Source organism: Leptidea sinapis, chromosome 29 (genome assembly GCF_905404315.1).
Source record: "Leptidea sinapis chromosome 29, ilLepSina1.1, whole genome shotgun sequence".
NCBI classification, from domain to species: domain Eukaryota; kingdom Metazoa; phylum Arthropoda; class Insecta; order Lepidoptera; family Pieridae; genus Leptidea; species Leptidea sinapis.
In genome coordinates, this window is record NC_066293.1 from 8661268 (window position 1) to 8684313 (window position 23046).

At 35.5% G+C, this 23046-nt stretch overlaps 3 protein-coding genes across 3 annotated transcripts in view; 1 reads left to right on the forward strand and 2 right to left on the reverse strand.

The window, feature by feature from the left end:
* The window catches only part of LOC126973411 (uncharacterized), a 139271-nt gene that overhangs the window by 78812 nt on the left and 37413 nt on the right, over window positions 1–23046 (forward strand). The gene's annotated exons all lie outside the window — the stretch shown is intronic.
* LOC126973388 (BRCA1-associated RING domain protein 1-like) lies at window positions 9390–11604 on the reverse strand. The gene has a single exon (XM_050820636.1). The coding sequence runs from the start codon at window positions 11412–11414 to the stop codon at window positions 9864–9866; it is 1551 nt and encodes a 516-aa protein (XP_050676593.1). The 5' UTR covers window positions 11415–11604; the 3' UTR covers window positions 9390–9863.
* LOC126973382 (transferrin-like) overlaps window positions 16403–23046 on the reverse strand; it is a 37030-nt gene continuing 30386 nt past the window's right edge. The window contains exons 6-11 of the mRNA XM_050820627.1: window positions 22383–22537; window positions 21588–21727; window positions 20050–20256; window positions 18951–19148; window positions 17611–18020; window positions 16403–16888 (exon numbers count right to left, since the gene is read on the reverse strand). Coding sequence (XP_050676584.1) covers window positions 16422–16888; window positions 17611–18020; window positions 18951–19148; window positions 20050–20256; window positions 21588–21727; window positions 22383–22537 — 1577 coding nt within the window. The 3' untranslated portion in view covers window positions 16403–16421. The remainder of the gene's footprint in view (window positions 16889–17610; window positions 18021–18950; window positions 19149–20049; window positions 20257–21587; window positions 21728–22382; window positions 22538–23046) is intronic.

Genomic DNA, 23046 nt, shown 5'->3' on the forward strand with positions numbered 1-23046 from the left:
ATATTGAAGGATTGGCGAACAGACTTAGTTCTGCAGCAAACGCGGTAAAAAGATTAGACAGTTAACTGACATAGATACGGCGCGACTTGTATACTTTACTTACTTCCATAGTATTATGTCCTATGGTATATTGCTGTGGGGCAGCGCTGCCGATATTAGTACAATATTTGTGCTGCAGAAGAGGGCTATTCACGCTATTTATAACCTATGCCCTAAGGAATCATTGAGAGCAAAATTCAAAGAAATTGACATCTTGACTGTTGCTTCTCAATATATTCTTGATAATGTAAAGTATGTTCATATGCACATAAGTGAATTTGCGAGAAATTATCATAACCATAATGTTAACACCAGGAACAGACATAAGCTTATAATGCCTACTACTCGGCTAAGTCGAGTTAGCAAGTATTTTGTTGGGCGATGTATATGCTTTTACAACAGGATCCCAGAAAATGTTCAAAACAAAAGTATTACGTTATTCAAAAGAATTGTTAAAAAACGTTTGTGTGGTAAAGGTTACTATAACATAAATGACTTTCTTAATTATACCACAGATTGGGAATGGAGCGACCGCCCTCAGGCTATTAAATAATAAGTTTAATTGTACAATGTTTCTTTGTAAATGTTACTTTACGGTGGTAGTCTTTTTTGACTTACAATAAGTCATGTCACATCCTATTTTGAATAAAAATATTTGAATTTGAATAAGTGACCTTAGTATCATTAATCAGTATGGGTTCATATCTTCCCAGTCAGCAAATGCACATGAAAGAAAATTATTCATTGCATTCAAAATATTGTTACAATCTGTACATTAAAGTTATAGAACAATTAGGGGACCTTTCACCTTATCGCTACTCAATGACTACTTCCAGATAACCTAAATGTGTAAGAATTTTAGGAAATATATACATACACGTAAACACACATAGATATACATAAACACAACTTACATTGAAACTGTTAGATATACGCGCAAAAGAGAAAAAAATGGGTTTAACAACTATAAAAATAACTTACCGCTTCACTCTGCCGTATGTTGTATTGAGGGTAGGACTAAAATTACTTAAGAGTATGGCTAAGTGATGGTATGGGCCAACAAAGCATTATTTATATTTTTTCGTCTCTGAGGTCTTATATTTACTAAAACTATGTCATAGTAATATTTTATCTTATTTAAAGGTCTCGATATGAAAAACTTTCCAAATCAAAGAGTATTGTGAATGGAAATTATTTGAGGCAACGTAAATACCTCAATGTATCTAATGCGGGCGTCAATCAACATTAATTTCATTCGTTCTTTATCTATCAACTATTATAATTCAACTTTTGATGTGGATGAGAAATACATAGCTACTACAACAAATTTGTACATATTTGTACTTATTTTGTGTATATTGCTGTCGTAAATTTCCTGGTTTGCTTGATTATTGAAACAAATTTCTTTAAATTAGTGATAAGTCTATACTTATCCATGTCAACAGGATTTAATACTTACTTGTGGCAGATTTTTCGTTTTCTGCAAATGTAGACCTCCCAAGTACACAACATTAGCAGGAACTGGTCGATTGGAATCCCAAATCGAATGAACATTTAATAAAACTAACGCAACGTTATTTTGCAACTCACTCAGTGACGGAACATCTTCACCTAAGTACTTCCTTACAACCTTGTTCTCAACTTCTTCTAAATCATTATACATTTTATCCTGCTTATAATGGATGTACATCTCTCTTACTTTATCAATCATTGATAGATCATTAAACTTCTCTCTCACAGCTAACGGGTATAACAGTGGATGGTTCGCAGCTCCCGCCATTTCAAAGATACCAAAACTGCCACCAAACGAACTAACTTGTACAATTGGCGCTTTGAAAATGTGAGAAAATATTAATGCCATTCTGACGCAAGATTCAGTTAGAATAATATCAAACTTATGATAACGGTCAGTAACGTAATCTTTCAACTTGTCTTGCAACAGTTTTTCAAAAATAACAGCAACCACTTTCAAACCTACTTCTTGTTGTCTTATAATATCGCTTGCATCTCTCATGTCATCTTCAAACGTTACCCTAGTTATATCCAGAATCGTATCATGAATATCAACTTCGGTTAAATTCTCAATTGTTCCGTTTGTGAAAGCCGGATAGTATGTTACAACTGTTACTTCATGACCTCTTCTAACTAACTCTTGCGTTAGCGGACGAAATGAAATTTGATGGCTGTGACATGGTGACGGAAGTATAGCAAATATTTTAGCTGCTTCACAAGTAAATATAACAATTGAAAAACTTAATAAATGCACAGATCTCCTCATGGTCAAGTAGTCGACTGAACTCGTACGCTTAATCGTCTACAGAAATAATGAGTTCACTCAACTGGGTAATTTATTATGCGTTCTTTCGTTATCTGTATTTCGAAACGGGATATTTATTAATAATTTATTTAAGTACTTATAATTTCTAGTCGACAGGAATAATGTGTATCGCTTATGGTAGTGTGTTGATCAACTAGGTAATTGAAGTACAATGAACTATATGTATATACCTACTAATTAATTTCAAACTAATAGATTTTAAGTAATTTAAAAGTATTCTACAAAAAAATGTTATGAAATTAGTCTTATGCTATCATTTTATATAATGTTTTACTAAATTAATTTTACAAAACGTGAGTAAAAAGTAATTTATTTGCTTAACATTGGTTCTTTTCGAAATTTTTATGATATCAAATAAAGCACTACCCCAGCTTTGGTATCAAATGGCGCGTTGAGAGAGAAAAAACGGCGCATTAAACTCCGAGTAATTTTTAGGAATATATGATTCATACATAATACAGTGTCATTTCTAATTGCTATAAAATAATCATCTGCTCCAGTTTTCCTACGAGATCGAATCAGAAATGAAGAGATCCGTGGGAGAACCAAAGTCACCGACCCAGTTGGTTGCGAAACTGAAGTGACAGTGAGCGGGGCACATAGCTCGACGGCCGTTGGTGCAGTAAAGTCCTCTAATGGGGACCACGTACCGGAAGACGCAGTGTTGGTAGGCCCCCCACAAGATGGACCGACGATCTGGTCAAGATCGCCGGAATACGTTGGATGAGGGCAGCGAAGGACCGATCGTCATGGTGAGCTTTGGGGGAGGCCTTAGTCCAGCAGTGGACGTCTTCCGGCTGAAAATGAAAAGAAATGAATCATAGTCTAGTCTATCCTAGGCTATCTGATCGCTTATTAATACAATAATTTTTATACAGCATTAACTTTATTACATTTTATAAAAATATTGGATAATTAAAACGCTTTTAACTCAGAACACGATTCGAATATTGGATGCAGCACCTTACGTAATATACGTTGTAAAATACTCTATTTGATTTTAAAGGAGCGGCGGTTGAGTTTCTTGTATGTTCTTCTCACGAGCTCTACTTTTTCTGAACAAATGGTAGAGTTAGTTTTTTTAATAATATAATAATATTGACACACTTTTTACACAAATTATCTTGCCCCAAGTTAAGCATATATAGCCTGTGTTATGGGTTACAAGACAACGATATATTTAATACAATATACTTACTTAAACATACATAAATTCATATAAACATACATAAATACATTTAAACATCCATGACTCGGAAACAAACATCCATATTCATCATATAAATGCTTGCACCTACCGGGATTCGAACCCGGGACCTCCAGCTTAGTAGGTAGGATCGCTAACCACTCGGCTATAGAGGTCGTCTCGGTCGGTCGTCGTTTAATGAGATATTAAATATATATAATTATTATTCAAAAGCGCTTCGTTTAAGCTTATCTAAATACAGTTAACTTTCACTAAGGTATTCTGTTGTGTCTACAGATTTCATTCGTTTCGTCGTAATCCAACAATAATAGGAATACAACAAATTATTTTATTGATGCTATGATCTTTAATTTTTTTAAATCTATAATTTCAAACAATATGTTATGTTTTTTTTTAAGTCATAACCCACACTTTACCACTAACCAACTGAGCTAACCGTTCTTGTTGTTGGTTAGAGCACCGGCACGGAACGCCGGAGGTCGTGGGTTCATAAGCTTTTAATCTGGCATTTCACGGAAAAAAACCTTAGCGAAATAATATATTTAGAGGGATGTCACACCACAGAACTGAAACAACTAGTTTTTTCTGTTCCGTGGATGTCACTCACTCAAAAATAACAAACGACATCTCAAGTCAATTTCCTAATATGCAAATATTGGGGTTGAGCAGTTTCTCAACTGTAGATTTTGTAGATGGCCACAACCTGAGAGTTGAACAAAACATACGAAGATTGACGGCTCGTGTGGCATGCGGATGGTTGGCTTAGTTGGAAGAGCGCTGGGACGTAACCCGAGAGGCGCGAGTTCGAATCCCACATCGTCCAAATTTTGGTTACAAATTTAATAACACACAACAAACTGGTTAATACATTTAAAGCAATATTTCATTAAAAGCTACCAACCATATAACTTTCATCCCCCTTTTTTATCCCCAAACAGGTTTTACATCTGACAGGTCTTAAAAACGCTAGAACAAATATTTATTTATTTCTTATCAAGTGCCTAAATACTTTTCATGGTGTTATCTACGATAATGTCGAACGTTTGATACAAATTTCTACCGCCTATTACAACCCCGCCAAGCCTTTTATTCGCAATAATAGCTTTAGCTAGGCCTTTGTCCTTTCCCAAGCTCTTGTCTATCTCTATAATAAATTTCATCAAAATCGCTTCAGTGGTTGAGGCGTGAAAGCGTAACAAAAAACTTACATTCACATTTATAATATTACTAAGGATTCTTTGCCCGTACATGTGCTCGGACTCACGTCCTTGTGATGACTATGCTCATTGTGAAGACGTAGTTTGGGCAAAGTATTGTACGCCTCGACCGCGAATCGGCGAGGTTGTGCTTTATAACCGACCTGTCAAAGTCACACGATTTCCACTCTTTAAACTGCATATTTTTTTCTATTACTAGTACACATTATAAAAAGCACATCAGTTTATAGCTCGGACACTAATAAATAATCCTGATACTTTTTTTTAAGTTGTCGAAGACGTATTACGTCGAAGACGTCGAAGACGTCATTAGTTTGTGGTTCAAAAAAACGGCGTGGTACGGTAATATCTCGAGAACGACTTGACGAAACGACTTAATTTTTGAAGTGAAACTTCTTTAGAATCGTTGTGATTTCAAACCGCATGCAACGGAAAAAACGACAGGTAAGAGACAGAAATACAAAAATGTGTAGGATGAAGCCGGCAAAGAATGAGACAGAAATATGCATACTATTGAAGTGAAAACTTCTTTAGCATCGTTGTGATTTGAAAGTCGATGAAACGAAAAAGGATTACGGTAAAAAGAGACAGACACATAAATTCATAAGAAAAGTGGGAGAAAATGAGATAGTAAGCATTATACAGTGTTTTGGTACCAGGCGAACATAGTTCAAGAAGAGATTGTCATATGTATGACGCGAGTACCTTAATAACGTCATGCGCACAACGTTTTACTACATAGACACCAGGAGAACATAAATTTGGTAGTGGTAATAGTCATGTACCAGGACTTCATATGCAGTTTAGAAGTTTATGCACAATGCTGGTTTCACTTCTGACTTGTGTACGCACGCAATTTTTTTTTCACAATTTTCAGAATTAAGCAGAGAAGGTTCCCTTCGAAAATCACTACTGTAGGCCTTCTCGTTTTTTTTTAAAAAACGCAGGTGATTCGATTTTATTCGAAATTAAACTTTAAAAACGTTCCAGGCGTGCACTTTTGGATGGATCCAATTTTATTTATATTTTTTTGTCTCTGAGGTCGTATCTTTACTTAAACTATGTCACAGTAATATTTTATCTAATTTATATATCCCGATATAGACGAGTGATGATAAACTTTCCAATGCAAAGAGTATTGTGAATGGAAATTGTTTGAGGCTACGTAACTACTATAATAAATTTGAACATATTTGTACTTATTTTGTTTATGTTGTTGTCGTAAATTTCCTGGTTTGCTTGATTCTTGGTCCTAATTTCTTTGAATTAGAAATAAGTCTTTACTTATCGATGTCAACAGGATTTAATACTTACTTGTGGTAGATTTTTCGTTTTCTGCAAATGTAGACCTCCCAAGTACACAACATTAGGAGGAACCGGTCGATTGGAATCCCAAATCGAATGAACATTTAATAAAACTAAAGCAACGTTATCTTGCAACTCACTCAGTGACGGAATATCTTCACCTAAATACTTTCTTACAACCTTGTTCTCAGCTTCTTCTAAGTCATTAAATATTTTATCCTGCTTATAATGGGTGTACATTTCTCTTACTTTATCAATCATTGATAGATCATTAAACTTCTCTCGCACAGCTAATGGGTATAACAGTGGATGGTTCGCAGCTCCGGCCATTTCAAATATACCAAAACTACCACCAAAAGAACTAACTTGCACGACTGGCGCTTTGAAAACATGAGAAAACATTAATGCAATCCTAGAGCAAGCTTCAGCTAGAATAATATCAAATTTATGATAATGGTCAGTAACGTAATCCTTCAACTTGTCTTGCAACAGTATGTCAAAAATTACTGGCATTACTCTTAAAGCTACTGCTTGTTGTGCGATTATGTCATCAGCATTTCCAATGTCATCTACAAATGTTAGTCTAGTTATATCCATAATCGTATCCTGAATATCAATTTCGGTTAAATTCGCAATCGTTTCGTTTTTAAAAGCCGGAAAGTATGTTACGACTGTTACTTCATGACCTCTTCTTACTAGCTCTTGAGATAGCGGACGGAATACCATCTGATGACTGTAGGCTCCAGACGGGAAGATGGCCAATATTTTCACTGAATCACATGCTAATATCACGATTGAAAGAACTATAAATTGCACTGATCTCTTCATGGTCAACGTGTAAACTGAACTAGACCAATCTTGTCTAAGAAAATGTTAATTTGCGTTTCTGCTAAATGTTTCTCGTTTCCTGTTTTATTTTAACATTTCATTATTTTGTTGCTCATTATTGCATAACATATATTTGAAAATGTCATAAATGATGACCTTTGACCTTGATGAGTTAGTGTTAGTTAATTCCGGTATATTTCTAAGATATTGCGTGGTAATTGGAAGGAAACATTCGACGTGTAATTTCCAGCACTTTTTTTCTATAAATTTACAAATAATTTCCAATTTTTTTTTGTAATAAATATAGTTAATATAAAAAAGAAGCCCGCCGAGTTCTGGCGTCCATTCTTCTCAGGTCTGAAACATAATATACCTAGTCTTGTCATAAATACTGAAACTAAGAAAAACAAAATTCTATTGCAAATAACATTTTTTTACTTTTACAGTGTCTAACACACTGTGAAGAAAAAAAAACACAAGGTGGTATTGTTTGCGGATGACACTTCACTTATATTCAAAGTGAAACGAAGCCAAGTCTTATATGACGAATAAACTCTATCTGACATCGTGTACTGGTTTAGCGCCAATATCTTATTGTTAAATAGTCATAAAACCAAATATATTAAATTTACCGCGCCAAATGTCAAAAATGTAGATGCGAATATTTTATTAAACGGGGAGGTGATAAAACGAGTGAAATCTGCTGTATTTCTTGGCATTACTCTTGATTCCAAATTGTAATGGGGCCCCCGTATTGAAGGATAAAGGAAGGCGAATAGGCTTAACTCTGCAGCATATGCGGTTAAGAAAATTAGACGGTTAACTGACATAGATACGGCGCGACTAGTATACTTTAGTTATTTTCGTAGAATTACTAGCTGACCCAGCAAACGTTGTATTGCCGATATTAAAATCGCGATACAAAAGTAACTGTTGATCGTAGATGGGTGAAAATTTGAAGTTGTATGTATTTTTTAATGCTGACTCATAATCAAACAAATTTAAAAAAAAATGTCAAAAATAATAAAAAATAAAATTGGACCACTATTAACATTTAGGAGGATGAAAAATAGATGTTGTCCGATTCTCAGACCTACCCAATATGCACTCAAAATTTCATGAGAATCGGTCAAGCCGTTTCGAAGGAGTTTAACTACAAACACCGCGACATGAGAATTTTATATATTAGATGTCCTATGGTATATTGTTATGGGGCAGTGCGACCGATATTAATACCATCTTTGTGCTGCAGAAGAAGGCTATTCGCGCGATTTATAACCTAGGTCCTAAATAATCATTAAGAGAAAAATTTAAAGAAATAAACATTTTGACTGTTGCTTCTCAATACATTTTTGATAATGTTCTGCACATTGAGGAATTTTCTAGAAACTGTGACATTCATAATGTTAACACGAGGAACGAACATAAACTTGTTATGCCTACTACTTGGTAGAGTAGAGTTAGTAAGTCTTTTGTTGGGCGATGTATATGCTTCTACAATATGATCCCAGAAAATGTACAAAACAAATGTGTAACGAAATTTAAAAGTATTGTTAAAAAACGTTTGTGTGGGAAAGGTTACTATAGCATAAACGATTTTCTTAATGACACCACGGACTGGGAATAAATCGAACACCATCAGGCTCTTTAATTATAAGTGTTTATTGTACAATATCACATTGTAATCCATATTTTTATATAAAAAAAGCCCGCTGAGTTTCTTGCGCCCATTCTTCTCAGGTCTGAGGCAGTCTCTTTTGAATGGCTGGTAGTTTTTTACGTTCAATAAGTGATTTTGAATCCTATTTAGAATAAAAATATTTTAATTTGTAAAAATAATAATAATAAAGTAATAATCATAATCCAGCGGATTAAGATCGGAACTTGACGACCGCCAGTCTTCAGCTCTTATGAAGTCCGAAACGTTCGTTTCCAACCAAGACTTCGTAGACCGAGCTTTATGACCCGTCGCCGAGTCTTGCTGGAAGAACCATTCTTGGTTATTGAACATGGTGTTGTTAAGGGGCCTCTCTAGCTTCTCAAGAATGGTATCTTGATAGTTACACTTGTGCCAATGTATTGATACCTTTTTCACAAAAGTATGGCTCAGTCACTTCATAGCTAATATCCCACCAGACCATCACTGAAGTTGGATAGTGACTTCGTTGAAGTTTCACTTCTACTATGTGTCCCAGAACACATTTCGATTATTTATAAGTTGAAGCATTCCCTGTGCTGTCGTCTGCATAGCAATGAAAACCGCTGATTTTTTCATTGTTGAGTTGAAAAAAAAAAACGCTGAAATTATTGGGATTCATCATCAGGAATACAAATTTTTTAAGCCTTTAGAAAGTCTTCTACCAGACTGGCACTTTTAAATTTGCTTTTTCGAAGCATACCTGAATACTGTTCTATTGGATGGAATCCATATCATCAAATACATTAGAATAGGGTAGAGAGGGAGAAGATTTAAGGCACCTAACATACAAGGATAAATACATAAAATGGTTACTACCTACACCGATCTTCTAAAATTTTACAAAGCATCGTCACTGTCTATTCGCAGGGACTTTATTGATCTCTCTTTGTTGAAAAATATTATAGCTATTGAACTGTTGAGTAGCTAGGTCACATATTATGAACAAACTAACATTCAGGCCTAAATTCGTTAGATCGTATTTAGGCAGATTTGCCCCCTTGTGTAGAATAGTTGTCACCTACAATTTGGTTAAAAGAGCTGGCATAGATATTTTTCGTTATCGGCACTAATATTCTTTGATTTTATTGTAACATTGAGTATAGAAGTTATTTAATTAAATCAATTTATTTCAAATCAGTAATAAGTTGTGCATATCATACATAACATACAATTATTTCCACGTCAATTATACTTTATCACATATTACGTCACACACTTATCAGAAGGTTGTCACCATGGCTCACATAGTTCATATTTCTCTAGACATTCAATAAACCAACCAATTGGCAAGGCCTTAATGTGAGCCATATTATACATAGGTTCATACATCTCTTTATAAATAATATAGTGGGAGCATTTTTCCAGTTTTCCCCCCTTTTTAGCATGGTATGGCACTAAGGCTTCCATTTCAGGTATAGATTCTGGATTAGGCACTCTCCGTAACACCACACCACCACTTTCATTTACTAATTTATTCAATAAATCCTTTGTTATCACTAACGATTTAGATACTTCATATGGAGTTGTGAAATTGTAGAAATAAAAATGACAGCCATTAAATATGCCTGGCAACTGTTTGTATTTATTATACCTGGCGTTTCTAGGACCTTTATAACTCTTGTTACCAACACCTTGAACTTCATAAGCTTCAAATTTTTCTAATTTTGATTCTGTTGATTTTATCACCCAATCTGAGGAAAGAATCCATATGCCGTTGACAATTCCCTGTAAAATTTCTATGCTTGAGACACAAACGCCATCGTTTGTGTCTACAATCAGATGAGTAATTTTCTTACTCAACTTTGCTTCAATGTGTAAATTACTATGGGATTTATATAACATTTTCAGTTTGCTAAGAACTGTCCGTGATTTGCTGCAACAGTACAATCTAATAGTTTCAAAGTCTAATTCAGAATATTTACTTGCAATATGTTTTATGATGGAGTCTTGGGTATGGCATAAGTTTTCAGCAGCATCAGTAAGAACCACTTTCATGTCTTGAGCAGCTAATTGTAAAGGAGTTTCGCCTTTACAATTTCTAGCATTCAAATCTGCACCATGTTTTACTAACTCTGTCGCAATATCTTTGTGATTATATCTGACTGCTTCATGAAGTGGAGTCTCATTACATTGCCCTGGTACATTTACAAGAGTATTATATTGTAATAAGACCTTCACAAGGTCAAAGTGGCCATTCTGTACTGCTTCATGTAGTGGTGTCCATCCAGCATTGTCTTTAGTGTTGGGATCCGCCCCTTGGCGCAATAACTCTACAACTCTGTCAACTTTTCCGTTTCGGCTACAAACATGCAGCAATGTTTCACCTTTAATATTTTTCTTCTCTATATCTTTGTTTGTTTTCGAAGATGAACTTAGGGCAGATACATTTAGATCTGTATCTTTCTCAATGTTCACTTTTCCTTTAAGTTTTTTATCATGTTTTCTCTTTTCACTGTCACCCGTATGCGGCTCCCCTTCAAATATGTTGGTTTTTTCAGTGCGAAACCTTTTGAATATGTCGCAAAGTTTTTGAGTTGCCTGTACAGATGCTTCCAGTTCTGGATCACCTTCGAAGATTTTGTTATCAATAATGGGCATTTTACATTTGGGGCAGTTCTTCAGACCTTCGATATGGTCAGAACAAATTATGTGTAAACAAGTGCTTAACGTAACAGGTTTTGAACATAACTTTGAACAAAATCCACATGTATAATCGTCCCTGACTGCATCTAAAGCATTAAGCAATTTAAGGATATCTCCTTGAGGCAAATTCTTCGCCATTTTTCATATATCTTTGTTCTGTTAGGTACTTGTTGTTGTTAGAGTCCTTTAAATTTTTAAAATATTTCAATTTTAAAATTAGAGAGTTAAGATTTTTTTTAATAAAATGGCTCGGTCGACTGGTCACTGGATTTCGATGATTCAGCTGATTCAGGGTCACAGTAGTACTGTGTCAGGGTAGAGAGGATTTTATTTTAATTAATGAAGTAGTACAGAAATAACTTTGTAGAAGTAATGATCAGTTGATAATGGAGACAGCTGTGGTTTCCTTTTGTCTTAGAATATTATCTATAGTCGGAAATGTAATTCAAGATCAAGAATGTAGACAAAGAAAATGTCACTATCAAAATGACGATTCAGAGATTATCAACATTTTGATATGTAGTTTAATTATAAACTTATTTTGATTCATAATACTTAAAACATAAAGACAAAGAATATTTTTTATTTACAAATGTCTTTATTTGATAATATTTACTAAACATAAAATAATTGTCAAATTAAAATTCGCTCTCTGATTCGGGGTCCGAAGAGTTTGATGACAACGAATCGGAATTGGATACTCTTATTATAAATTGTATTTTCCGCAGCAAAAGTTTGATAATTTGATTTTTGTCTTTATACGATTTCTGGTAACTAAACTTTTATCATATTTTCTTCATAATTTATAATATTTTTTGATTTAAGTCATTGAATAGTTTGCCATTTCAGTCAGGCAGTTGTGGGGTTTGATTCTAATATTCGGGAGTGGTAATATTATTTAAACGTACATTATCTAAATGTACACTGAATTGGTTTTAAGCTTTGGCAGTATCCCCTTTAACCACTTTTCAGAATGAGCGAGTCTTGAATGTTTTTCTTTTTTGAATTATTATGCTCCATCTACAAAAGCGTCCTCGCTGCCAATATGAGATATTATAAGACGCCTTCCTTCTCCGGTTGGAGCTTTTGAGCCACGCTAATAATCTTATCTAAGAAGGCTTGTTTAGGAGTTAAAATTTGTGTATCAAACCACATTTTCGATGTTGTGTGTCCTGTAAAAATATTTACCACTATCAACTGTAATCATAACTATTTACCATCATCAAAATATTAACAGTTTTTTTGCAAATATAAGATACACACTATACATAAACATGTATATAGTATAGGTATGTCTTATTAATGCACATCTTCATTGAGCCATGTTTCGTCCTGGTAATACGTGGGTAACACTGAAAATGTTTAGAAGTCTTGCCAGTCAGAAACCTTGCTAATGAAAACTATTTTTGAATTTCAATTTTAGAACTCTTTGGTAACCTAATGTAGTATATTGCATTCATTTGTCATTTCTTTTTGTGAATTGGCGACAAATCTAAAACTCTTGTTACACGTGAAAATGAACCTAACGCGACAAAATTTTTGGTCAATGATTTATTATGACTTCCGTTGTGGTGCTTACTCAACAACAAAGCTATGATAGGCTGCGATTAGAATTTCTTGATGAAGCCCCACCTCGTGCCACTATTTACAATTGGTTTAACGAGTTTAAGCGTGGACGTAGCAATCTCAATGATGATCCGCGTGAGGGACGGCCGTTAACAGCGACTACTGAAGATAACATCAGTGCTGTGGGACGCATGATACAGGAAGATAAGAGAGTGACCTATCAGCAGATACGGGCAAGCCTAGGCATTGATATGAAAAGTTCAAAAAATATTACACGAACATTTAGGCGTCAGGAAGCTTTGCACCAGATAGATTCCCCATACTAAAACCGACAACCAAAAACACCTTCGCATGGACTGATGTCGCCAAAATGTTAGATAAGTTCAACGGCGATGACTGAAATGCTGTATTTGACATCGTCACAGGTTAAGAAAGCGGGATATATTGCTACGAAGCCGAAACCAAAAGACAATCAGCTGTTTCCTTTCGAGGATCAGCCAACTAAGAAAGGAAAAAAGATGATTGCCTCATTCTTTGGTCGGAAAGGTCATTTCGCGACAGTTGTGCTAGAAGATGGAAGGTCAGTTACTTCAGACTGGTATGTCAATCGCTATTTGCCTGTTGTTTTGGAAAAAATTCAGCAGCAGCGCCCTCGAAGCAGGCTCCTCCCTCACCACGACAATGCTCAGCGCACTCCGCAAAACGGACTGTTGAATATTTGACTATGGCAGGTGTCGAGATAATGAGTCATCCGCCATACAGACCTTGCACCCTGCGACTTTTATTTATTCCCAAGAACTAAAGATAAAATTCGGTAAGGTATTCGCTTTACGAGCCCTGAAGATGCGGCGAAAGCATACGAAAATTCCATAGAAGAGACCCCTAAGGAAGAATGGACCCACTGCTTTTCTAAGTGGTTCCATAGAATGCAACGATGTGTAGAGAGGAACGGAGAGTACTTCAAAAAACAAAAAAAATATTGGCAACTCTCTACATTAAGCCGTTTTTCATTTTCTAAACATATTCAGTGTTACCTAGGTATATAATCCTTTATGGTTAGCAAGTATCGCTTTATTATCCGTAATATTATATCTTGGGGATCAATGACGTACTATACATATGGACATATCATTCGCAGTCTGATAACGGAACAAAAGGCAAAAGTGTGCTTAAAGACATTGTAAGCACACTTTTCTCCTCAGTCGTGTGTCAGCTGTGTGTAAATCAACAAGCCTAAGTGTGCTATAAAAAGTGCTTAAATAATAGATTCGTCGGTATGTCTCTTTTTTTATGTTTGTTACCTCAGAACTTTCGGCTGGGTGAACCGATTTTGATAATTCTTTTTAATTTTATTTGAAAGCTGGTGCTTCCCGTATGGTCCCATTCCCAATTTGGTCTAGATCAGACAATGGCAACCATGAGAAAACCATAAAAATCGTGTGTGCGCAACAAATTTACGAATAACTCAATATCTTGCCAACCGATTTCGATAATTCAATTTTTATTACAAAGGATATACTTCAAAGGTAGTTTGGTGATAGTTTGGTTAGGTTCTGCTTATGAAATCCATAACAAAGTAATTCAATTTCTTTGGAGCAAATTAACGATAGTAGGCCGAATCTTTTTTATGCTATGCGGATATTTGAGTCACCCACCGTAACGTCGTTATGGTCAAGTAATATATAATATGCACTAAAAAGTATAAAAATAATTGCGTATTTTATACAATCTCATTAATAAATCTTATTCTAGTAACGATTATTGTTATTTTTGGAGTCGGTGTCAGCCAAGGTAGGTTTGTAACTACACACATAGTAATAGGTGAGACGTGCTTGAGTCGCACACACGACGTCAGGAGGCGAGGGGCGAGAGACACCGATTCAAAAATAGCAATAATCGTTACTAGAATTAGATTGTATAAAATACGCAATTATTTTTATACTTTTTAGTGCAATCTATTGTCTTGGAATAGTGTTTTTGAACTTTTGTTGCTTTTTTGTTATATTTTTTTTCTAAAACCTAGTGAACAATGATTAGCAATATTGTATTTTGTGTAATGTGAACGGCTTACAAGAACGTGAACACTTACATACTAATAGTGCTATTTTCATGTTATCACGGAAGTATCGTTACCTAGTGATAATTACATTGCAAATATGTAAAAGCTTATATTTTTAAACTTTCCCGTACACGAGATAATGAAAGAGAATTGTCGCCAGTAGGTAGCAAGAAAGAGTTGTGAAGAAACTTACAAACCAAATAAGCATACATATTTATATTTCACCACTAAAGTATTGAAGTTTTTTGGATTTAACCACATTTAAAATTTGACAACCTGTCGTACAAATATATTATGTTGATGTCTGCTTACACTATATATACCAAAAAGATACCCTGGATAAGATATCTAAGTCTAAAAGACAAATTTTTATTTAATTTAAGGAACCGATCATTTAAATACCAGTTTAACTTATTATTTTATGTGAATAAAAATATTATATTTGAGTATTAGTTTCTCTCATTAAAGGTTACCTTAACTTATTAAATCCAAATCCCTTTAGAACGTAAAGAAGTAACAAATATAAACACAAGCCAATAAATAAACATATAAACTTTCCAATTTATAATATCAAAGTGATTTTTGATTAAAAACGTAAAAAACCTCCAACTGAACAGATCTCGATCGGAAAATAGGACTAGACTGACGAATCTTATAGCAACCCTCTTTTTCGTCTGGGTTAAAAAAATACCTAACTGCTACTCCACTGATGTCACTGTTCAATTATGGTTGCCTGTGGCCATTTAAAATTAGTTATATGAAAAAAACACTAACAGTGCATAATCGAGCTGTGAGATCGTAGGCTATTACGTCAATATCGAATATTTATTTGAAACTTTTGACAGGTTGCTGTTTAACATTAACAATAGCTTTAACCAGCGAAAATTGGACGGTTAGCTGTTAAAGTAAGTCTTCTAAAAATTTGCACACACATTTTTGCGTTAACCGGTACTTTAACATATTTGTTATTGCTAAATCTAGTTGTGCATCAACAAACTTTAGTGATGCACGCACAAATGAAAACCTCTATCATTTTAATTATATAGATTGACTTTCTTTAGGTTAATTATGTATTTTTTTTTATCATTACGGTATAACTCTACTCGTGCTTTTATTTAATGTCGCTTCACGCTGTATAGTTTTGGATATTTTAATTTGGAATAAAATGCAGAAATTTTCATCATAATTTTCGTTTTTTTTTTTTGCAGGAAGTATTACAAGTTCAATTATTCACTAATGAATAGTTTCTTCTTGATCTCAAACAATTTATTTTGTGTATATTTTGTAACACATGACTCCATTTGGAACTATTTAACCTGTTAACCGCGATCTAGCGAGCGTTTGTCTTATAGGAACGCATTGACAAACTATTGTCTTGCATTCTTGCATATCGTATTAGCCTTGTTCATTTAAGTCTGTCTATAGTCATTTTAGTTTTCAAATCAAATCATTAGAATGTCAACAATTTTAAATTTTCACATCTTCCAAAATCAAACAAACATTATAAAGACACTATATATTTAATACAATAAAAACGAAGATACAACAGTCAGTGATGTCAAGATAGCCACGACAGGCGCCGATTTTGGTGCAAAATTTAGCGCCAAAATGTGTGACAAATGACAGCTGTCAAATGTGTCATTTACCAAGGACCCTTCGAAATTGAGAGGCATTCCAACGTACGGATGGGTTTCGAAGATTTTATCCGTCGCCAATCTTTTTGTATTATTCTTAAATAAGACATCCAAATTATGACTAAACGGTCCATATAGAGAGAACAATGGGTTGTGAAATGGTTGATGAGTACCAAACAATTGATCCAATTTGCCGAAGACATTTTTGATCTCATGAGAACGGACGTTTGTGAGGTTCTTTATCGTCATAATGTGACCAATATTTGCCCATTTAATGTAACAATACTTTTTATTTTCTTCAAGACAAAGTGGTATTATTTCAATGCCCAATGCGGGTCCGTGAGACCTTTCAACTGAAAAAAAAACAGTAGAATTAAAGTCAAATTTAAACAGCCAGCAATGAGCCTATTATTTTATCGTTATGGCTATCGTATCGACAATATAAAATAATCATGGAACAAAATATAAATAATAACAAAATAAAAAAAAATATATTTAAAAAAATCTAAAGACCATGGGAGGTCTGTATTGGGATACATAATCCGTGTCATTTTTTGCTGTCTCTTCTAAGCACAGTTATGACGGCAGTGAGAACAAATTACTTGATCATAGATTAAGAATGTTTTCTAGAATACGAAGTCATAGTTTGTTGTGCCAATTTAGACATTAAAATTACATTATTACAGTGCAGGAACAATGAAATGCAATGGTAATTACATTATTCGCAGGTATTCATTCTAATTAAGTAAGGAATATAACATTTTTAATTAACTTAAATAAGAAAATGCGGGCATGCTTGCCTTGCCTGCGATTTATGAATAACATTGTAAAATAACTTTTGAGTGTGTAAGTCCGGCACACCATTAAAGTCATTGAAATTTGTTAGATTTGCTGTTTTCGTGGGATAAGTTTTTGACATTTGGTCTTGGATTATAATGGTGCCACACACGAAGTATACTCTTTTAAAAGACAGACAGACAGAATGTTGTAAGCAAACATCAAAAATACATCGAGTGGATAACTCATTTTATAAAGTTGGTTAAATACAGGAACTAGGAAGCTATAATATAATTACCCTTATAGCTATTGTATGTCTTAATACTAGCAAATACAACATCAGTCTTATTGTGGATTAGTCCCAAGAAACCGGCTTTTTCACCATCATCTAGGCGTCTATCGATACCGTAACATGTTTTTGTGTATTTCTTAACGACCTCTTCGGTGAAATTATATTTGTCAATGCCTGGGGCACAAATTTCACTGAAATAATCGTTCAAATTCTCTGTGCAGCCGTTTTGTTCATTGTTTAAATATTTTATGACAGAATGCCAAGCGAAACCATCAAAGCGCGGGAAAGCCGCTCTTTTCCCGCGTAAATCCGCCATCTTGTTGATGTTGTCGTTCCTTCTGACATAAGCGAACACGGTGTCCATTTGTTCCATTATTGGCGTCACTTCGTGCATTATTGGTTTTAGTTTGTAGTCTCTGTGAAATAAAGATTAAACTTAATTATATAATGCGACTTATGAATCTGAATTATAATTACATATATTGCAACACAAATGGAATTTAAAGAGCAATTAAAAACTAGTAAAGTAGTAGTATCTGTAAAGAAGTGACAACAGCGTTAAACGTTTCGCCTCAGAGATGACTTACAGACCACCGGTGAAGAGTAACGTGAAACAACATGTAAATAATATTTCAGTACATCTAACAGGGGAATATCTTCCACAACTTGCAACTATGCCAAGAAAAAGTTCCGTCTATTTGTCAAGAACTTTATCCCTAAAATGAGAAGTATCTCGATACTCTCTAATAATCTAGTAATCTCTCGAGATTAAAACATTATACTCAAGTCTACAGTCTCTTGAAGCTGTGAAAACTTCTAAGTTAACGTAAAAAAACGACCGCATATGTCGCAAGAAACGACCTAAAGGATCAAAATTTGTAGGGTATTTACGGTTGACTTAGACCTATGAAATTTGGTAAGTAATACCGTCTTATACTACAAATAAGATTAAGGAAAAGTCAGAAAACTATACATTTTGAATTAAATAAAAAACAGGGTCTTAATGCAAGCAACGGCGGTCACAAATTTGAATTAAGTCAACCGTGTCATGTGTACCGTGACTATGTACACCATTACTGCTCACGTCCCTCAATATTCTAAGCGTTACCAGCGTAAGTAACAATATAATTTATGCATATACTATATTATAGGCGAAAGTCATCCAGCAAGCAATAAGCACTTGTAACGTTTTTATTACCATCTTATTTAGATTTCTATGGTCGCTTCTAATTCGAATAAGATCGATCTGTCATTAACTGCAATGGAAAAATCGCCGCAATATATTTAGAACAATTATTGTGCATTAAACATGCCCGGGTGAGCTCTTAACTGATCAATCAACTAACCTCATAGCCGATACCAGCCAATCAGAATCAACGATGGTGACGTCACTCTCCTCTAATTGGACAGATCTCAGGCAACCCGCCACGCCATCACGTATAAGACATTGTAATGGCGGAGTGACTCCGTATACAGAGGCGGCTTCGCTCATCCATTCGCATTTGTTCTTCTCAAGTAACGAAGACGTGCATACATTTATGTGCCTGAAAGAATTGTACATTGTATTTGAAAAGTCAGCGTAATTGTAGCACCAGTGGGAAGCTCCTTTGCACAGGATGCCGGATAGATTATGGGTACCACATTGGCGCCTTTTTCTGCTGTGAAGCAATAATGTGTAAACATTATTGTGTTTCGGTCTGAAGGGCGCCGTAGCTAGTCAAATTACTGGGCAAATGAGACTTAACATCTTATGTCTCAAGGTGATGAGCGCAGTTGTAGACCACTCAGAATTTTTGGATTTTTCAAGATTCATGAGCGGCACTGCAATAGGCTGGGGGTATCAATTACCATCAGCTGAACGTTTTGATCGTCTCGTCCCTTACTGTCATAAAAAAACGTCTTGCGGAACGCTTAATTTAACTCAAACGGCGTGGCACTCTATAGTTTTGCTTTCCCAAGATTGCGTAGCGGCCGTGTAGGTAGTGTGTTTGTGTGGATGCGTCGGTTCGGGCGCTTATGAAGATAAAGTACTGTTCTATTACTGTATTGTGATAATATAATAACTTAATAAATATATAATATGCAATATTGAATATATTTATGATAATATCTTTTATTTGAGATAATTATGGTCCTTTTGCTGAGACCCTCCCATTCTGAAAATATAAATAAAACAACAAAACAAATGAAGATAACAAAGCCTGCGAAATTTAAAAAGTTATCTTTTATTTTGAACTAGCGGACCCGACAGACGTTGTTGTGTTATAAAAAAAACTCTTGCGGATGGAATTTCTTTAAATCCGTTCTTAGCTGATCTCCACTCGGCGAAAGGAATATTTCTACCTAATACCTAAACCATAAGGCGTAGAACGCCTTATGGTTCCAGAGTTATCGTGATGAGTGACTATATAGTCCTAATAAATAATACTAATTTCTGGTACAGACCTGGGTGGATCACAACCGTTCTGACTGTATGCCTCTCTAAATCCTCGCGCAGTCGCCAAATGATCGAGAGGTGCGCGGGGAGGGTACAGAGGGGTGGGGGCTTCGCGAACCTCCAGAAGTGACGATAACGCCCCGTGCCAGTGACCGTCGAACAGCGCGCCATCTTGTAGTGAACTGACTAATTTACTAACAGCAGCAGCGGTTTTCCTGTAACACAATTAGGGCTGATTGCACCATTACTTACTTACGCCTGTAAACGATTTATTCAAATCGGTTTTCCCTAACGCAAACTAAACGCATTCATAGCCTAAACGTGTTTAAATGCTGACCGCCGAAATTTGCACGTTCCACATATTCTGTGCACATCTTTGATTTGATGCTATCGTAATAGAAACATTGAAATAATATAACAAGTCAGAACTGTCATCGATAAGGATGACAGTTTTGACAGGTATTTGATATATTCTATTGTTTGTGACATGTAAACTCAGTTTACGTCAACACCCTCAAAAGGTATTGGTTAGTAGTTAGTAAATAGTTTTGTGTTTAATCAACATCAGATGGCTTTTGAACTCATTTACGTAACTGAGTTTTGTTAAACTCAGTTTGAAGTGTCAACATTGAAATTGGGGCTTAATATTGATGGCGAGTTTACACATTGCGAGCTACAGACTGTCTGAGCCAGTGTTTTTTGATGTATATCCTTTTACAACAAAATCCCAGAAAATGTTCAAAACGAAAGTATTACGTTTTTCAAAAGAATTGTTAAAAAACGTTTGTATGGTAAAGGTTACTATAACATAAATGACTTTCTTAATGTAACCACAGATTGGGAATGGAGCGACCGCCCTCAGACTATTAAATAATAAGTTTAATTGTACAATATTACTTTGTAAACATATTTTTTGATGAAAAAAAAAAAGCCTGCTGAGTTTGTTGCGCCCGTTCTTCTCAGACCTGAGGCATTCATTTTGGAATGGGTGGTAGTTTTTTTGACTTTCAATAAGTTATGTCACATCCTATTTTGAATAAAAATATTTGAATTTGAATTTTTATTCTGTGGATCGCGATCCCTAGGGGTGTCACCAAGTCTTACTTCAGGGGTCACCGGCAGAAGCAAAAACGCAAGCCAGAAAACAATAAATAGGTACATAATTTTAGTAAGTAGGATGGACTTGTTTATTTTCAATATTTTCCAAATCTTAGTGGTATTTTCGAAATGCTAACAATCAAATCATTTTCTGATTGAAGTCTATTTCTCTTTTTAGTTTTAATTTCTAGAATTGAAGAGAATGTCAGTTCACACAGTGTCGAATGGTATTTTATTAATAACTTTAGAGCTTCTGAAATGCTACTGCTTGGGAAATCCGTAATTATGATTATTGAGTGTAAGACTCAAGAAGACTCACAACATCAAACCTCAATCATTTCGCATTTCCATGGGCCAGATCTGTCACTTGAGTCCATGAAAGAAGTTCATGACCACAAAGACGATCTATCCTAAATATTTGTGATGGAACTCGTGTAAATCTACATACCGTTTAGCAGCAACAATGGGCCATGGTCTGTTCAACCAGACACAGGGTTTCGGGTTGTCTTTTAACGGTTGCCATGTTCCGTCCCGGCAGAGATACGCGAAGTTGTCACTCGAAGGGTGCTGGTTGGATTGAGAGTCTAGCTGAAAATGGTAATAATAATGTATAGCTTACTAATACCATAATACTCGATCCAATTGATCGCGTGCAGCTCGAATTGTCGGGTACCCAGTGCTGTGTGAACGGCTAGACCACTTGGCGTTGCGTAGAGACGTTGCTTCATTGTGTGTCGTCTACCGCATTTATCACGGGGAGTGCTCGGAAGAGCTGTTTCATCTGATTCCGCCAAATTCTACCTTTGCACAACACGCCACAAGTTAGGACATCATCCTCACCATCTCGATGTGTGGTGGTCCTCCACAGCGCGGTTTACAAGGACCTTTCTTCCACGTACTACAAAGCTGTGGAATGAACTTCCTTGTGCGGTGTTTCCGGGACGATACGACATGGGTACCTTCAAAAAAAGCGCGTACACCTTCCTTAAACGCCGGCAACGCTCCTGTGATTCCTCTGGTGTTGCAAGAGAATGTGGGCGGCGGTGATCACTTGACACCAGGTGACCCGCAAGCTCGTTTGTCCTCCTATTCCATAAAGAAAAACCTGTCACAAGCAAGCAGTAAAAAAATGCATGAAGGGTGCATCAAACACTTGCAGCAAACAAGATCACGGAAACCCTTAAACTTGGCATATCCCCTGGGAGACAGGCATAAATTTATTTGTTGATACGTAATTCCTTACCCCGAAATAAGCGAGTACATCATCAAGGTTCCCCCACATGACGTCACCAGCCCCCTCCAGTAGACACGTGAGCGCCCCAGTGACACCCCAGTAACGGTCGTTGGCGTCGCATGACGGAGTCTCACACGCCTCACACAGATTGCTGTATTTGAGCTCTGTGAAAACAAACATTTATTGTAGGTTGTAGAGTAGTTAAAAGAAATTGGCCTCAAGAAAAGTCTTCGGATAAGCGTGTCAGTAAAAAAACAAGCTAAGTAAGGGTCTGCAAATCTCAACTGGATGAATAAGATTCTGCAACAGAAAAGACCCAAGTTGCAAAGATTGTCGAGGAAGATTTGCTTCCATGACACAGTGGGACGAGCTTTTTTGCGCAGTTCTTGTAGTACCCCTGCAGGTGTTCCGAAGAAGATTTCTTGGGGAGAGTTCTGGAACTGTGGCAGAACCTTACCTAAAAGATTAACGAGAAGACCGATAAAGGATTGTGTCAATTACTCAACGATGTATCAGCCTTCAATATTACATTCATAATAATTCTTAACACGTCAACGATTTCGAGTATTATAATAGCAAAAATATTTGTCGTAGATAACCGAAGGAAGAAACTAGCTCTCCATTTATTAGTATGGATTAATTTTTATACCAACATATAAAGTCGCGGCGGATC

Bases quoted from the DNA above. Each gene is read 5' to 3' on its own strand.
- LOC126973388 (XM_050820636.1), bottom strand. From the start codon at position 11,414: ATGGCGAAGAATTTGCCTCAAGGAGATATCCTTAAATTGCTTAATGCT.